The sequence below is a fragment of the Parasteatoda tepidariorum genome, chromosome 6 (genome assembly GCF_982258835.1).
Source record: "Parasteatoda tepidariorum strain Cologne lab strain chromosome 6, Ptep-v5.0, whole genome shotgun sequence".
Lineage (NCBI taxonomy): Eukaryota > Metazoa > Arthropoda > Arachnida > Araneae > Theridiidae > Parasteatoda > Parasteatoda tepidariorum.
In genome coordinates, this window is record NC_141760.1 from 82,758,284 (window position 1) to 82,777,569 (window position 19,286).

At 29.0% G+C, this 19,286-nt stretch overlaps 1 protein-coding gene across 3 annotated transcripts in view; it reads right to left on the reverse strand.

The window, feature by feature from the left end:
• Positions 1-19,286, reverse strand: part of LOC107439290 (protein bicaudal C homolog 1-A) — a 61,987-nt gene that overhangs the window by 18,102 nt on the left and 24,599 nt on the right. For 2 of the 3 annotated variants that reach the window (XM_087166110.1, XM_087166111.1), the window contains exons 2-7: positions 13,773-13,813; positions 11,981-12,047; positions 4,979-5,058; positions 3,872-4,030; positions 3,359-3,412; positions 1,736-1,969 (exon numbers count right to left, since the gene is read on the reverse strand). In XM_087166110.1, coding sequence (XP_087022236.1) covers positions 1,736-1,969; positions 3,359-3,412; positions 3,872-4,030; positions 4,979-5,058; positions 11,981-12,047; positions 13,773-13,813 — 635 coding nt within the window. The remainder of the gene's footprint in view (positions 1-1,735; positions 1,970-3,358; positions 3,413-3,871; positions 4,031-4,978; positions 5,059-11,980; positions 12,048-13,772; positions 13,814-19,286) is intronic. The other variant, XM_087166112.1, reaches the window with a different exon arrangement.

Consider the following 19,286-nt stretch of genomic DNA (forward strand, 5'->3'; position numbering starts at 1 on the left):
CCCGGTCTTTCACAAGTACAGTAACTAGTTGTATCCATTCATCGAATTCTATCCCTGATAAAATTCTGGTGGGAGAGTGTTGTGGCATAACTACCACTACAAAAATTAAACATCAATTCACTGGTATATAAGACATGCTAACTTGATTCAACCAGAGGTACCTTTTGATAGATGAAGGTTGGCATTGTCGATAACTCGGTCCCCACAACATAAAGCTTACTTAGTGTTTGAGATATACAGCAGATAAAAACCATCCATAAAACAAAATAGTGAGGAGAAAAATCTAGAGTTAAATGTGACAAAGAGGAATTTTCAACAATACCAAACAAACCTCACAAGAAATAAGTACCGGCGGACAGAAAAAGTAGATTGTTTAAATTTTTTACACTACATAAATTTTACATATTTTATCCTTAGTAACTGAACCAAGCGTTTGTTTTTAAGTAGTAAAATAGTTTCTAAAAATTTTATTATGAGTTCAAGCTCGCCAGAGACTGAAACCTGTTTTCAGTAAATGCGCTTCAGCTGAAACTGCCAGATCTTTAACATATATTTCTTACCTTCCTCCATCTGCAAAAGAAAGGAAACAGTCCACTTCCTATTAGAAGGTATCTTGGAATTGGAAGAGCTAGTGCCGCATGCTTGTTTTTTGTAATTTTGTTACTGGGTGTCCCAAACTTGCTTTCAGCATCAAAAATTAAGTTAAAGTATATTTAGGGGGGACAGAAATTAACAGTTTGCAGCACTTTGCTTAGGAACTCAATTATCTATTGTTACGAAGTTTAAAAAATAGTTACGTAGTTTGGTAACAAATGGAACAACTAACTGAAAATAAATTATCTTAAATCATTTGCAACATCAAAATTTCAAAGCCAGAGGATAAGACTAATAGTAACCGACTTACCCCCGAAGGAGTTCGCGGATAAGGGTTTCACCCGTTGTCACGTGAACTAAACGCTACAAAACTACAGAAAAGTAAAATCAAAACTAAAAAAAATTTATATACATAGGAAAAATCCCAAAATCGAAAAGATGATAAAAATGAAACAGAATAAAAATTAAAAGTGCTTAAAACATCTAACATCTTAACCAACAGTAAAAGTGTCAAAAATACAGGTAAAAACATTTAAAAGTAAGGTCAGGTAAAACATCAAATGGTAAAAATATGAAAAATCACATTAAATACAAATAAGACTAAAATAAGATTAATAGAATAATTAAAATAGTCGACTAAAAGTCCAAGTGTCCCCCTTTCAATGCTAAGTGCCTCTAAGATTAAAAATGTTCTAAGGTAAACCAAAGTTTCTCTGATAAGGATAAACACTCAAAGATGACACCAGGTAAGACAGAGGGTGCTGAAGTTCACCAAGGTCAAGATTTCAAACCAGAGGATAAAATTAACGTCCATGGAAATAATGTGGTTGGAACCGTAGTCCAACATGGATTAAAACTATTGTTTTACAGTCAACAGCACCTTCTGTTAACAAACTATATAATGTGAGCAGAATATTAACGCAATTTCTAACTTAGTTTCTTTTTCTTCGATTTATAAAATTTTCTACCATTTTTAATCATCAGTTAAATGAATTAATGTTAAGAAAATGAATAATTTGATCATTTTCTATTTTCTCTGGAAGAAAACAAATGCTTATTGAATTCAAAATAACATTCTTTATCTGGAAGAAGGGGGGGGGGAATATTGATAATAAAATAAAAAGCCGCTTCAACAACTTACTCCTTTTCTACAGCAAATATATTCAATCAACAGCGGGATTTCTTTTCGAAGACTTAAAAACTTGTCTTGGTTGCATCGGATTACACAAACTAGTCCATTTTTTCCTCGGAAGGAGTACAACAGCAGACCAAATTCTTTTTCTATGTTTTTGGTTTCTAATGAACAAGGGTCTAGAACACACTGGAATTGACTGGTCGTAGGAACTTCAAAGAAGATTTGAATAGGGATCAATGCCTGTAATTGTAATTTGATATTAAGGTCAAAACTTATCACTCTAAGAGATTAACAACATTTAATATGAAATCTTTCAGAACAAGAGAATTAAACAAAACAATCAAATAATCGTAAGTGAATACTAACTATAAAAAAAAAAATTATAATCTAACACAAGCTATTACACATTATATAGGTATTTTTCTACTGTTATGGTAATGTATACTCGATTTTTATCAACAGAGCTGGGCACTTTAGCATGGTAAATCAAAAAACGAAAATGCCATAACTTGCGCAACTCAACATAAGAAAGTGTTAAAAAATAAATTAAAAAATAATAAGCACTAGAACCTTGACCGATTGTTTCTCATTGCACAATTCATATGAAGAGTTAAGTGAAGGGAAATGACAAATTTGGACTATATCAAATAATGATGATTCATACATTCAATTTACAATAAGTATAAAGAAATGTCGATCCAAAAAAAAAAAAATTTTATTCAGAAATATGAAGGAATCAAAAGAATAATGCATTAACACATTTATTAATTTTAACTATTTGGAATAATTGGTTTAAACTTTTTTTTTCATCTCCAACAAAAAGTTTTAAAATGTTTTAACAGATTGCTGTTAACAGATTTGTCAGTTTGCATGAATACAGAAAGTTCAGCATATCCAAGTCTGTATTAACTGTCGAATCTTAATAACTTAGTTAATCTGTATAACTTGGCCATTCTATAGCTTCTGAAACTACATTTTGAACTGAAAAAACCACAACATTAAGCTTGCTGTTTGAGGCATTTTACCCAAACTGTTATGAAGTCTAATTATCATATTCTGTATCATCAAGAGGTATTGTTATTCGTCTCAAAATGAAATAACTCCAATACTTTTTAAAATGTCGGGAAATGTGCGAACATTGAAAAAGACAATACATATTGAAAAACGAAAGATACATGAATGATGGTTAGAAGTTTGACTGTATTTATAAAGTAAGTGCAGGTTATTGGATTTTCAATAAAGAAAAGTGATTTGCGCAATGCAAAAAATAGTTTGTAGCGATTCTGGGCCACTACTTTTTATATTAGCTTAGTAAAGAAACAAGTTTCTAACACAACTAACTTTTCAAATTTGATAAATACAAATATCCGCCGGGCTGTCAATAGATGCAATATTTTTGCTTTTTTTTACCACTAATTTTACTACTTTCCAATGTATTCTAATACAGAGAAACATAGTACAAAAAAAATTCATTTATGAGTAGAAGAAAGAAATTGAACACAAAGAGATATGAATTAAATCCTTAAACTTGAAATTTAGCAAACAAGTATTAAAACCAATAAAAAATAATAACTGAATTTTCACTTAAACAAAATCTTTCTCAATTAACACATCCCAAATAACTCTTACCCTAAGCATTAATCTGGCTTTTTCAACGTTAGTTGGTTCTCCTGTTATTGATACCTGAAATGAAATCAAGAACGTAATTTTAAAATTATATTTTTAGTTTATATGCAGTTGATAAACCAAAATAAATATCCAGTAGACATCATAAAGCAAAAATCACAATCCAAACTGAAAGTTATAAATTGGACAAAATTTAATAGCACATTAAAAGGAAGTTAATATATGATTAGTCACAATTAGAATCGATAAAACATTTTCAAAAATAGCTATAAAATTTGTGAAAGAAAAACCGAAACGTTAATAAATTTTATTTAATGCCAAAATATTTAAAAAAGCTAAAAACAATTGCTTAAAAAATAATAAATGGAACAAATCACAGATAAATACACTTTAAAGATTTCTTTTTGTTCTTAAAATATCAAATTAGTGCATTCAACATAAAATTTGAAAAAAGCATGAAAATGTCTACACCTTCCTATTACCTTAAAAACTAAGCTGTTGGGCAAATATATTTACCTGATTGCTTTTTTCATATTCAGGATACTTGTTTCCATCTGGGAAATGGATGTGGCATCCTGTAGAATCCATAACTTTTTTTATTAGTTTACCACTTTTTCCAATAAGGCTAGGATGTTCAAAATGTGTAATGTCCATTTTCATAATGATTCTATTACTCTGAAACAAAAATACAGAAGAGTTGATGAAAAATGTCGATCTTTATGTCAATGGTAATTCTATAATATAAGTTCTACCTAGTATATTTTAAAGCCAACATGTAGATATGTTTACTTAAAATTTCTAAAGTTCTGTGCATAATATTTTTAAAAATTGTTTGAATTTAAAAACCAGTACTTAAAAACATTACAAATTATTCGAATTTTTCATTTAGTTATTATGAATTTTTTTTAAACCAATATAAGTGTTTTATTTCATAAGAAATTTGTGATCCGAAATTTAATGTATGATTTCCTACTATTTAAATTGTTTTCAATATTTGCTTATTAATTTTGTCGTATGTTCTGCTAAAGTGGCAGCGTCTTTAAACTTTTAAGATTTCCATGCTAGCAGATACCATGGTAATATGCTGAGATGAGATTCAACTTGTTTATCTGTAAAGGAATTTTTGAATGAGGATCATTCTTGTTTTTCACTCCTTCTTAACATATTTATTATATTTTTAATACGGCAATCGAAAAGATCAACTTGAGTAAAACTTTTTAATACGGTCTTTCAAGACATGGTTTAAAAGATATGAAGATACGGTTTAAAAAATGTTTTGGAAAAATAATGGAAACTATTTCCTTGTTACAATGACTTTAAATAAAAAGAAAATTTATCTGTAATGAGATAAAGAAATTAAAAAATGGAAATTGGACTTTTCCATAACTTTAAATAGCCTCCAGTACTTCTGTATAAGAATTTAAAAACATTCCAGAAAACATTTTCATAACCTTTGACATCTGTGTAAATAACTAATTAAATCCCTATAAATAACAAATTTACTCAATAATAATAGTACAGAAAACAGCCTGATTAACTAATCGATAGTACTTAGAATAACTTTGCATATTGCTACAATAGAGCATACCTAATTTAAGTGAATGAGAAAAAAAATGAACTTACCTGCACCTCCATTCTGTCAAGCAACATTTCTTTGGCTAATTTAACGCTATCTGCTGTGCCACTCAATTTTATACAGGGCTCTATTTCCAAAAGAAAGATAATAGAAATATAACTGCAAGATTCGAAAATAATGAGAGAAAAAAAGAACACTTTTTATCCTACATAGATACAGAGTAGTAAGATAAAATTAGTAATCATTCTCTTAATAGCATAAATTTATTGTTACAAACAAGGTTGTTATAAGGCAGGGATGGTGAACTAATGGCATGCGACACAATATTTTGCAAAGTTCACTATGAAGCATATTAAAAATTAAATTAAAATTTTAAAAAATGCACAATTAATGCCAAAAAAGCAATTAATAACCATAAAAAAAACAAGCTAACAATAAATAGTATGCAAAAAAAAATTTACAGTTCTGCTTAAACTAACATCTTATATCCCTAATACAAGTTATTTGTCATCTAATCTGCTACAACAGAAGTCACACTGATGTTACTTTAAGTGGAATTACGCGTATAACTGAGACATTGCAAAATTTTTTTTTTTTTCGTAGTAAATAAAGAGTTTTGAGTTGATAGTATTTACTATTATTATTTACCCACTAACCACGAAGTCAAAACTATTTGTCAGCACGTGTATGACCCCATTAAATTTTTTTTAAAGAAAAAATGGCATGTTGGAGCATAAAGATTCGCCACCCCTGTTATAAGGGTTACAAAAAGAGGGGCATTTGTTCAGACCTTTGTATTCCTGAAACTTTAAGGAAGTTTCATGCTATAGATAAAGAAAAAGAATTTTTCTTAAAAAATTTCTTTCTTGATCTATTTTTGATAATGAAAATTCAATGGTTTAAAATTGAAAATATAATCATATAGATGCAATAACCTAGGACTTAAGCAGTATTGATCAACCATGCCCGGTGCAAGGATAGAACCATGAACCTATGGCATGAGACCACAATGCATTACCACTTCTAAAGAATCTATTATAAAAACTTGATTTATAATTGATAAAAGTTAAACAAGTTTCCAGATGAAATTTTTTTTTCAATAGTTATCATGGAACATCCTCATTAAAATATTAAACACAAGTTAACATCGCATTAACAGGATGAAAAGAAACCCTATTAAAGCGCAAATCCTAATTTTTTAATTGCGTACTTTTGGCATACAATTAACTTATTTTAACATTACAAAAACAAATATTGATCATAAATTGTTCGTTTCATTTATTCAGATTTAGACCAGCTTTAACTGGGTCAATCAAAAAAAAAAAAATATTTATAAATAAATAATGCATAATAAAAATATCTTAGAAGGGTATTAATCGATTTTCATCAAGTCAATAAGAATTTTTCTTTTTACAATAATCTTTTTAACCATTATGTTTCCTGTTAAGTTTACCAGCTTTCATTGTTTGTAAGATGATTAAATTTCTCATTGTTAAAACAACTATTTATCGTAATTAAATCTGAAACACAGTCAAACAATGTTAAGTTGAAATTGAAGATAAATTTTTTTCTAATTAACTAATTCAAAAGTAAAAGGAGTTTTAAAAAAAATTGGAAGATATCAAAGAATGTAAACATCCATAGAGAAATATGTGCATCGATGAAAATTAAAATATATATACTCTTTTAAAATAATGCTTTAAAAAACATTTTAATTGGATTTTGTATTCTGCATTTGTTAACAAAAGAATCCACTTTAATAGATTTTAAAAAATGTCATAAAATACAGGTTTTCTAATTAGCTGCAATCGCTTTTTTTTTAAACAGTCACCAACACCATATGAAATCTACTGCCTAGTTTTTAACCTAAAGGGTTGTTTTTTTTTAAGACTAGACCTCCTCCAATCAATAACGTGCAAGCATCCAAATGAAACGCTAGCAAAAGAATTAGGATCACAAGAGTTTCACCATCAGCAAGGAAAGAAGTCCATTCTTTTTTTTTTTTTCTCAAAGTCACCACATAGGTTAAAGCCTTTTTAATGAGATAAGTCATCAATTGCAGTTTGATGTGACGAACCACAACTTCGTTTCCAATAATTAATAAATAAACAAATAATAAATAACTCAAAGCATTAAATGGCTCAGGGGATAGAGCGGTCACCTTCCAATCAGGTGAACTGTGTTCGAATCACAGCGATGGCTGGTCGATACGAATTCCGCATAGGGCTTGCACTGACCACATTACTGATGTGAAATATCACTGGTAAAGTCCCCTTGCCGTCAGACTAACAGTGAGATTAAGAGGAAAAGCAAAAATCCAAATTAAAAGGAAGAATGATTAAACTTTTCCCCTGAGAGAGAAAACGTACAAGAACTGTATTATTTTACTTTCGTATTAGGTGTGTGTACAAGGTTGTGATGGCATAGTAATGTCGTGTTCGAGATGTTACTTTTGTTTAATTAAATTTATTGTTAAATGTAGTTCACCTGTCTAATTATTGTTTACATCAAAATCCTTATTCACAATTAAAACCTTTCTCTATCTGTATGAGATTTTCCTCTCCATGTAACTCAAATGCGAGTTAGTCCCATCAATAAGTCCACCACGATGGCAAATTTCTCCCAATACTTGATTCAGGAGTTCCCTCGTCCTCTAGATTGGGTTCTACGGAGTAGAACAGTGTTTACCAAACTTATGACTTTTGTGTACCCTTTCTAAATTTTTCGTAACGCTACGTACCACTAATAAAAAAAATAAATGTATTTTTTAAAAAATATGTTTATTTTTATCTACATATTTTAGTTAACTCAGGGTTGATTGTGCTCCGGAAAAAATCCGAATTTCCGGATTATTTTGCTAACAGTGATCCAGAAGTTTCCGGAGATCGAAGGTCCAGACGTTTAAAAAAATCATTGATCACAGAAATTTCCGGAAATCAAATTTTCAAAGGTGGAATTTAAAAACAGATTTTTTTATTTTATTTGTTTGTAAGGGAGAGTCAGAGAGATACTTTATAAGCTTATATTCATGATTAATATTCATTTTTTATCAGTAAACAGTTGTTATAATCATAAACTCAAGAAAGAAAGACATAGTTGTAAATTTTAATTACTACTTCTCCAGGTCATCATAGGTATGTGTAAATGGTATAAGTATGTGTAATATTTTAAGTAAACTAAGAAATATTGAGAAAAAGGAAGAAAAAAAATTTTGTTTACTACATTTTTTTTAATTTTTCAATTTAAACTTTTTTTTTTTAACTCAAGAAATTTTCCGCGATTTTGACTTGGGCTCACTATCACCTCTGATTTTAACTGTTAACTCTGCAAAAAATAGCCAATAGAAAAATACGTAATCATAAATTTTCATGGCTAGCTTTGTTTTTTCAATAAAATTTTTTGAAATTTTCGTTTGTTGCAAGATATTTTGCATAAGAACGCGTACCCCCGCTAAACTGGGGGGTACGCGTACCACACTTTGGGAAACACTGGAGTAGAACATTAATAGTCGTAAACCCGAAAGTTCGGTGACTGTTCAAGATTATAAAATAAAATGTCTGATCCAATATTTTTTTTTTCTAAATTTGGAATTTGGACCACAACTATTTGGCTAAGCTAGAAGTGAAAGTAGATTTAAAACATTAACACATCTCTTAAAATAATGCCATTTATTTTCAGAAACTCTCACACGTAAATAATTCAATTCCAAGCGCTATCTATCACATAAGATTTTTAAACTCCGCTAAGAAAAAAAAAAAAAAAAAAAACAAGGAACTATAAACATAGTTAAAATGCAATTCAAACACATAAGCGAATTAGAATTTGTTAAGTAAGATGTAATATAATATGATGGGAATAAAAATAATAAGACAATCATATTTCCCCTTCGATGGAAGAGTTTTTTTTATTCGCTGTTATTTTATAGCTGTGGTTTGAATCCCGTGCATTAGGATTAGTCATAGCTCATTAAATAATTCAAACACAGAATGAAGAAAGGAAGGCGAGGTAGGGGTAAGGAATTAACTACATTCATATCATATGATCATCGAGTATTTTTGGATTCTTCAATAACATAGATCAAGTTATATGTTGTTTTTTTTGTACTTCAAATTCATGGTTGTAACAATTTGTATTTTCGTCTTATAAACATTTTGAATGTTGACTTATATCTTGCATGTAGACTTCTCTGTTTCCAGCGAATAAAAAAAAAATTAAAAATATGCACTTAAAAAAAGTTTGAAAACTTGTTTCATAAACAAAGAGTTTCATAATCAAATCATACTAAGAGCTTTTTAATATTCTGAAATCCTTTAAACCAATTCCAAAAATCTTAATTAAGAAAAGGTTAACTTAATGTCATGTGTGTATATAAAAAAAAAGTTAAAACAAAGCGAAAAAGAGCTCTAATGTCACAAAATATTTGACATCATTTATGACCTGATATTTTAAGTGATATTTCTCTTTCGCTTTTTAAAAGCATTGAAACTCCTGTTCATGTGGCCGTGCCTTTTACATTACTTGGAAAAAAATAATTCGTTAGTTTATTTTTTATTTCCACAATACCTTTTTAAAACTCTTCTTTTTAATTTTTATTACGCAAAAATAGGATCTCAGTTCCATAGGAGAGTTTAAAATGTTCAGCTTTAAGGAAAATTTACAGAATTCTAAGACTTAAAAAGCTAACACATTTTTATCACGCACTTGAATTATTGAATTTTTTTTCATCAAACAATAATCTAAAATTAGTTGAATTATTATATAAATGACATGTAAGTTATTGAATATTAGTTTAATTATTATATAAAATTAGTATTTCTACAAATAAATAAACAACTTTTAAATTTTAGTTTCCTTTTTCATGCACTAACATAAAATATCAGCTCTTAATAACCCTTATTAAAATAACTTCAGTTTTTATTGAAATTCATTTAGACTTAAAAATTTGGATGGCCAAACCTTTTTCTTAAGCTAGTTATAAGTTAATATATAAAAATAGTATTTCTAAAAGTAAATAACTTTTCAATTTTAATTTATTCTAACATCAAATCTCAGCACTCAATAACCCTAATTAAAATAATCATTCGGATTCGATTAAAATTCACCAAGTAACAAGACTTAAAAAGTTTTGAGGGCTAAACTTTTTAAACATTTGAGTGAGTTTATTTTATTTCTTTCATCTCATGAATGTATTTTTACTTTTAATATAATTCTCTTCGTGATCACGGTTTTAATCCACAAAGCCCATTAGTAAAATTAAAATCCGTCTGCGCAATCGTCTGAAAAGGGCATTTTACATAGGGCCTCCTCTGCAATAAATAGAAACGTAAATGCAATTTAGGGATAGAGAAACAAAAAAACAAGTAGACAAGTGTCGCCAAGTGAAAAATATGAGAGTCCTCTTGCGACAAATCAGAATTATCTCTGCAGAATGAGGAAATCACGCCTTCATCATAACTTCTGATTAATACACATTTCAATGTTTCTTTCTTTCTTTTTTCTCGCCCATTCTTCAAAACGACCAACAAAGTAATGTACATATTTCAGTTAACATAACAAGGAAGAATATTTTTCTATGCAGTCTTGAAAATACAATTTAAAATAATGTGATGGTTTTAACAAAGGAAAACCACTGCGATAAAAATCATTAATACTAGATATTTCTTTAGGATATAAGATGCAGGGGTCTGTCCAGACATTTTGTGAAAGGTCCGTTTTTCGTGAAATTGTGAAAACATTACTTACATTGTTTCAACCAGGGTCCGCTTTTATGAATTTGTGCAAATAGGGTCTGTTATTGCAAACAAAAACTTTTTCAAGGAGTTTTTAAATTGTATAGACATACAAGATTATGCTCAACACTGTAAAATTATAATTAAAAAAATTTAATTTTAAAAAATAAACAACAATTGCTCCTTCTAAATTAGAGATGCAGCATATAAATATTTGGTATTTAGCCTATACTGCTGAACGCAGAATATTAATTTCGGACGAATAATGGAAGAATCATCTGCCGAAGACAAAACTTAATTTGTTTACATCCATCTTTTTTGTTTTCTGCCCTGGAAAGGGTTTATTCGATTAACAAAATAATAATGAAGATACAAAAATTTGTGAAGGGTCGGATTAAAAGAAAAATCATTTTGTGAAGGGTCCGTTTTTAAGTTGAAATATTTTGTGAAGGGTCCGTTTTTAAGTTGAAATATTTTGTGAAGGGTCCGTTAACGGACCCAAAATTCTTCTAAACAGATCCCTGAGATGTTCATGCAGATATGTTACATTCAGAAGGGGGAACGGATAATAATAATAAGCCACATTTTCAAGCTGTTCATAAGAGTGTTTTTAGTGGATAGATATTTTTGTTAGTTCAATGTGAACTTATGCCCAAATTGTTAAGAGGAATGCAGTATTTTAATTCTTCCAATTTCGAGAATGACTTTAGAGGCTATGAATTGGAACATCATGCCTGGAGAAAAGAATTGTATATTCATCAGAAAAAAAGCACTGTGCGCCTGAAAAGTTTCAAAATAATTCTAAAACCGCGTCAATCATAAAATTATAAGCAGCTAAAAAAAAAGCGCTATTTTCCGTTAAAATCATATTACTATTAATTATATCAATGAGATCTGTTTAAATAATTTTTTGTAACGAATACATTAATGGAGAGCAATTTAATTGGTATAAAATTGGAACCTTAAACATTCCTCCATATCAAAATTGTGAATCAGTAATAAGTGTAACTTTGCTTGATTAATGGAAAACAGGTTTTTTTAATCCAGATTTTTAAGAAAATCATTACATTTCTTAGTATTTACAACATCGAAGATGAATCTATGCGTTCGAAAACACGTACTCTACAGTGGATTTCCTAATCCACTTTCCTCTATAGTGGATTTTTTTTTTTTTTTTTTTTTTTAACATTGTGAATGGAGATAGATTACTTGTTTTCGGACTAATCGATTGAATTATAATCTCTATTCAATATCGCAGCTAATAATTTGTCAAAGATTATGATGCACAAAATTAAAACAAAACATAATGATACCACGTACCTTTTCGATACGGTGCTATTTTGCAACCATTTTCCCATTGTACATTTGCACCAGTTTTCATCTTTACCTAAGAAAATCATAACAAAGCTTGTTCTACTATTGCAACAAAACATTAAAAAATAACTATAAAACACATTTTAGAGCAAGGATTTTTAAATAAATAAGCAAAACAAAAAAATTTAGTGTTATATAAAATATTTCGCACAAATATGCAACCAGAAATAGTTTATGCAACGTTAAGTTAAATATATAGAGGAAACATGGAAAATGATTTTAAAATTTTTTAAATATACTCAAAAATTTCAAATTTCATAAAAGTACAAATACAGTACACTCTCGATTATCCGTGCTCATTCCGGAGTCAAACAAAAAATATAAAGAGAAACATTTTCAAGATTAAAAAAATTTAATTCATGAAGTTATAACACTACCAAATTTTTGGAAGCAATATTCGTTATTGGATTGCAGTATATGGAATATCAGTAACATGGTCAAAGGTAAAATCGTCTACGTTATCACGATCTTGGAGAAAGATCATACCGCTTGATGAACAATCCTCTTCAGATGTTCAAGAAAAATATGATAACAGTATTCTCGAACAAGCAAAAGAAATCTAAAGTTTCGAAATTCTTGATGAAGAAAATTTAGAAGATTGGTTTCAAAGTGATGATGTGAGCCTGGCTTCCAGTATTTGACTGATGAAGACATCGTTATGTTGTTAAATCAAATAGTGATGATAGTAACTGATGCAGAAAATGTAGTAAATGAATGAAATACAATTTCTCATTCTGCTGCTCTGTGGAAGCTTTATTAGATTATATGGGAGGATTTGATTACGTTGACATTACTGAGGTTCGCAAAATATGTGTATCGATATATGGCGAAGACGCATTACACATTTTTTAAAACGGAAAATTCCTAGTTTGATGTTATGCATGCAAATGTCAGTAATTTTTATATTTTTTGTACTGATATTGAATTTTTCTTTAACAAAAGGAGTTTTCGGATTATCCGTGTTTTTCGATTGTCCGTGCGACCTGTCCCGGTGATTAACCCGGATAATCGGGAGTGCACTATATATATATATATATATATATATATATATATATATATATATATATATATATATATATATATATATATATATATATATATATATATATAAACCGGAAAAAAAAGGAGAAGTTATAATCTAGTCATCAACTCACACGACTATATCGGAAAAGAAATAGTGCTTTTTAATTTTGTATTAATGTAGCCAAAGCAAAATATATCAATACAATAGTGTGAAGAGCACACAAAAAATATAACTTATTAAGCAAAAAATTTTAAATAAAACAAAAAATGGAAATTAAAATCAAGTAAAGTAAAAATGCAGCCAAGTAAAAAATCGAAAAGCGAATTCAAATATGCTTACACTTACCGGCATTTAAAAAAAAGAAGATTTAAAATGTTTTCGTAACAAACAAGTTTGCCAGATTACACTATATGAAAATAGAAGTGTAAATAGAGGATGGTGGGATCAAGTTATGGCGCGTTCTTACTAAAGTACAGAAGCATGTTCGATTTGATAGATACCTTGGATTGGTCCGAATCTGGATAAGAGCGAAATAATAATGGATAATTTAAAGTGTATAGTTTCTAAACTTGAATTTTAATTATAAAATTTTATATTGATGATTTCAGAGAAATTATTGATATTTAATGAATTTTTTTTTCATTTTAAAATATTCTTTATTAAATATTAGAAGATTTTTTAACTGTGCTAAAAAAATAAATCAAAATAACTTACTTCCAGGAAAAGGTTTTCAGTAGATTTTGGATTCCCAGCTTCTAATTCATAAGAAGAAAAAAAGGATGACATTAGTAGTGAAATAGCAAGAAAAATGGCAAATATTTCGAAACTGCATCAATAAAAGTTTTTGAAAATGGCAAAATTTTTAAGACAGAGAATAAGAAAAGAAAATGAAAACATGATTTTTACTTTACATACAGGATTGCTAGTTTATAACCTATCATTCTGATTGAGTTGAATGTCAGGAATTTTGTGCTATATTTAGTGCCTAGATAATAATGGTAGGTATTCCTTTAATTGATTGATTTTAAAAAAAAAAGAAAAAAGACTGCAATAAATGTCTTGCATACACTAGATTTACAATAAGATAAATAAACAAAAACCAGAAGAACAGCTTTTGATGATGAATCAGCTATAATCTAGAAATTACTGTACTTGTCAATTTGATTCCCGCTTTGTAGTGTTACGTAGCATTCACTTGAGGCAAAATTGATGCTTACTTATAAGATTGAACTAAGATTTATCAAAATAACAGACTTTCTTTGTACATCTTTCAAACATCTAAATTAAACTTATTATATTACATAAATTATACAATTCAAACGTAAAATGAAACGTAAAATAAAATTGATGTTTACCAGTTTTTGTGAGAAAAAATTTCTCCCCAACCATTAGTACATAGATTTGCTGCAATCTTAAATAAAGTTTTTTCACATCCACTTTATACTTACTCTCTTACCACTTCAGATAATCTTTTTTAGTTTGCGCTTAAAAATTAAACCCCCCTCAAAAGTTAAAAACCAATCTTATCTGGTTAAGAATAAGGATCAAATCAAAGGTTTAAATAATTCATCCACACTCAGACTGGGAGGGGGGAAGGCAGGAAATGATAAAGGAATCAGTAATTTCTCTCTCTAACAGGTGCTCCCCATAAACAGGATAGAACGGGAAATCTAAAAACCCTACAACTTGAGAATTAAAAAAACAATTAAATGACCAGTTAAATTAAAATAACAATTTACTTAAATTAGTTTTATTAAGATATTGATTTAAGACATAATAATAAGATATCATATACTGAAGCTCAGCCTCAGCACGAGATGAATCAACGATTGCTGGATCTTAATCGTTTGCTTGAAGTATTACGTATCAGCAAAATAATCTGCAATAACACACTTCTTCACAGAGTTGCAGAAATAATAACCCTTTTTTTATTTTTAAATAAAATGGAGGAATTTTGTCATGTTAAAATTCTTAATCATAATTAAATCATTTTCTTAATTTATAAGAGAAAATGTTTGGATTTTTGATGCTAAAAACAGCTTAAAAAAAATAGTAAAATATTGGGGGCCAGCTGCATTCTTTAAGCGCTATGGCGACCAAGATTTTACACCTTCTTATAAGTAAGTGTAAGAGCGTGGAACAATAAATAAAACAATAACTGTTCCACAAAAATTGCTTTTTAACCATAACAAAAACGTAGAAAAAAATGTACAACTAAGAAATATTTTTCTTTGAGTAATTAAGAGACCCTAAACACATTCCATTAATTATTATTTCCCCGTATAATAAATGTTCGCACTAACTTTAAAAAAAAAAAAAAAAAAAAATAACCATTTGAATTATTTTTATTTTTTTTTCTCGGGTAACAATTCCGCCACCAATTTTTCAACTTCTTGGAAAGTAATAATTAAAACGAGGAAAACGTAATTTTCAACACAATGTTGTCCTTTGAGATTTAAATGATAATAAATCTACAACGCACTTTATACCACCACATGGAAACAAAAATCATCAATTACAGCATTACACCGCAAACGATTTCGCTGCATTCGTCAAGAGTTTTAGTTCTATTCCACACATAAGTGACGCGAAGTGAAATGGTATAGGGGCAAATAATGAAAGGAAGCCTTTGTTCCATTGGGGTAACTAGACAGGCGACGAACATGCTAGAATTAAACAAAGCAATCGGTTTGTATTAAGTAGCAGACGGTTCATTAAAAAAAAAAAAGTAAACAAATAGTATAATTTTTAAGATGCAAATTCTTTTTTGAGCAATATATAATATTTTGATTATCGAATTTAATAATTCATAAAAGCAACAAGCAAATAAACGAGATTTAAAATATGAGATCTAAATAACAAATTTACGATAAAGAACTTCGACAAATTAAAAAATTTGTATATATTAGTATCAAAAAACAATTTTTGGTCATTAGTGAATAACATTCTTGCATTTTCTCCCCCTAAACAAATATAACAAACGTACATATGCTCATTGGGTATCAACGTATTAGAATGTTTCTAATATAAATTGATGTTAAATCACTTAAGATTAAAAAAAAAATTCAACCAATAAAATCTAGATTTTAATAAAGACCCTAGGATTTATTGGTGTTTTCTGAAAATGGCGCCTTTTTAAATCATAAAAAAAAGCAATCACATTAGTTATTTTAAAAAGTTTTTGAAAATAAAGTTATAAATTATAAACCAGGCCAAGACGAACGAACCAAAAGGTCGATTCCGTAGAGTAACTGTAATGCACTTTTGCAACTGCCATTTAATTATCGGACAACAAGGTTTTAAAGGCTAAGCCTCCTTAGGGCATTGTGTTTAGCATTGCGTGCCTGCCGCTTTTATTTCCCAGGCAAAGCTGCACCTAATCCATCTGAAGACGAATGGTCTAGTAGTTGCCATTAATGAGAGAACCCCAAAGGGCCAATAAGCCATCACGGTTCTGCAACTGAATATGTTTACTAGTACAGATTAAAGAGCTAAGTAAGAAGCAGCGAATATGTATCATCAACCAGCACTCGCGATTTCCCGAAAACATGCTAACCTTGTTTTACAACCTCTTTTTTTTCTGGTAACTCTTAATTTATGTGAGTTTTTAAAGAACGTAAAAAATACTACCCAAATAAATTTTAAGATAAATAAAAACCCTAAGCTACATTTCTTGTAACTACCTATAATCTCATTAAAAGAAAATATATTGAAAATCACTTTAACTAAATGTTTCCATTGAACTACGTAAAAAAGAGTTCCAGTTAAAATTTGTGTTAATTTCTACTGTTTATTTATTTCCAAATATTTGCTGTAAAACCGCAAAATATCGGCTATAATATGCCCAGCTTTTTTTTTTTTTTTTAGTTCCACATGAAAACCAGTTATAATTATTTTTAAAAAATTTTTAAGATAGTAATATAATGAAAATTAGACAGATAAAAAGTACAAGGAAAGGGTAAATTCTTTTTAACCCCTCCCCCCAAAAAAAATATTTAATAATTCTAAAACAAAATATTGCACTGCGACAAAACGCATCTAAGCTTTTAAAATTTAAAACACCGCACAGAGCAGTTGATTTAAGGTTTTTAAAAAGAAATCATCAGTTTAAGCTTGATATAAATCAAGTCTATCATAAATCGAACACACAAAAACCACAAGCAATGTTATCTCAATAATGTTACAAATGTTAAGCTTAATTAATAAGCAGAACGAAAAAATAAATAAAAAAAATGCTGTATGCTAGCAGACGCAAAAGCGAATACTGATATAGAAAAATAATCACAAATCATATTTAACTTATCTTTCCTGAATTCTGATTTTAAATAGCTGTTTAATTGAGTTCAGCTATAATATGGAAAACAGAGTGGGTAAACCGATTCTCAATTTGTAAACATTAATATCTCTACAGATTACACATTTTTATCGAAATAAAAACAAATAGCTAAGTCATAATGATATGAAGGATAAAATAACTAAAAAGAATAAATAAATTAAAAGCATATCGAACATCTATCAGTTAAGATCAATCGTTACTTCATAACAAGTATTGCTTCTCCAGACATTTCGCATTTATCATTCGACACGGAATAAAAAAAACTTCAAATCCTTCCTTTCTTCAAATAAGTGGCTAAAAATAATTGGAAAATTTTTAGGAAAAACGTTCTGTGCAGCTCTATTAAACTATAGCTAATTTCGCGGAAAAGTGAAATTTTTCTTCTCTTACATCAATAAAATTTGAAGCGGATCCCTTAGTTTTACTTCCAATTTTCATTTGATCCTTTTTTTTCTCATACTTAAGTTTTAAGGCAACAACCATGCTTACAGATTCGAATGAATAAAATACTTTCTAAATGGAAATAAAAATTATATCAGGGGTCTGTCCAGACATTTTGCAAAAGGTCCGCTTTTGTAAAAATGTGAAAAAATGACTCATAATTTGTGAATACAAAATAAACGTTAAGTCACATTCTTTCAACCAGGGTCCGCTTTTGTGAATTTGTGTAAATAGGGTCCGTTATTGCAAAAAAAATCTTTTTCAAGGAGTTTTTATATTGTAAAGACATACAAGATTACGCTCAACACGGTAAAATTATAACTAAAAAAATTAAATTTTAAAAAATAAACAATTGCAGCTACTAAATTTAGCGATGAAACACATAAATATTTGGTATTTAGCCTATACTGCTGAATGCAGAATATTCATTTCGGACGAATAAAGGAAGAAGCGTCTGCCGAAGACAAAATTTAGTTCGTTTACATCTGTCCCCCCTCCCCCTTCCTGGGAAGGGTTTATTCGATTACAAAACAATAACGAAGATAAAAAAATTTGTGAAGGGTTCGTTTTTAAGTTAAAATATTTTGTAAAGGGTCCGTTTTTATGAAAAGATATTTTGTGAAGGGTCCGTTTGTATGAAAAGATATTTTGAGAAGGGTCCGTTATCTGACCCAAATTTCTACTAAACAGACCCATGTATATATTAAGGACTGACAAGAACCATACTATCCGTTTCTATAGATTTTGTATAATAAATGAGTTTCGATTATTCCAGTTAATCAAAAAAATAAATAAAAATAGTAATAATAAAAATGGTTAGCTTCTATTTACACTCTAGGTCAGAGTTTTCCTAAGTGTGGTACGCGTACCCAGGGGTACGGGAACAGTTTAGAGGGGGTACGCCTTGCAACAAATGAAAATTTCAAAACATTTTATTTAAAAACAAAGCCAGCCATGAAAATTTACGATTACGTATTTTTCTATTGGCTATTTTTTGCAGAGTTAACAGTTAATAATTAGTGGTGTAAGTAATGATTTTTAACTTTTGTGCAATTTTTTTTACAGTAAACAGGGGTCTGTTTAGAAGAAATTTGGGTCCGTTAACGGACTCTTCACAAAATAATTTGTCTTTTAAGATCAGACCTTTCACAAATTTGTTTATCTTCATTATTGTTTTGTTAATCGAATAAACCCTTCCCAGGAAGGGGGGGGGGGGAAACACAGATGTAAAGGAACTTAATTTTGTCTTTGGCAGACGCTTCCTCCTTTATTCATCGAAATGAATATTCTGCGTTCAGCAGTATAGGCTAAATACCAAATATTTATATGTTGAATCGCTAATTTAGTAGCTGCAATTGCTGTTTATTTTTTAAAATTTAATTTGTTTAATTATAATTTTACAGTGTTGAGTATAATCTTGTATGCCTTTACAATTTAAAAACTCCTTGGAA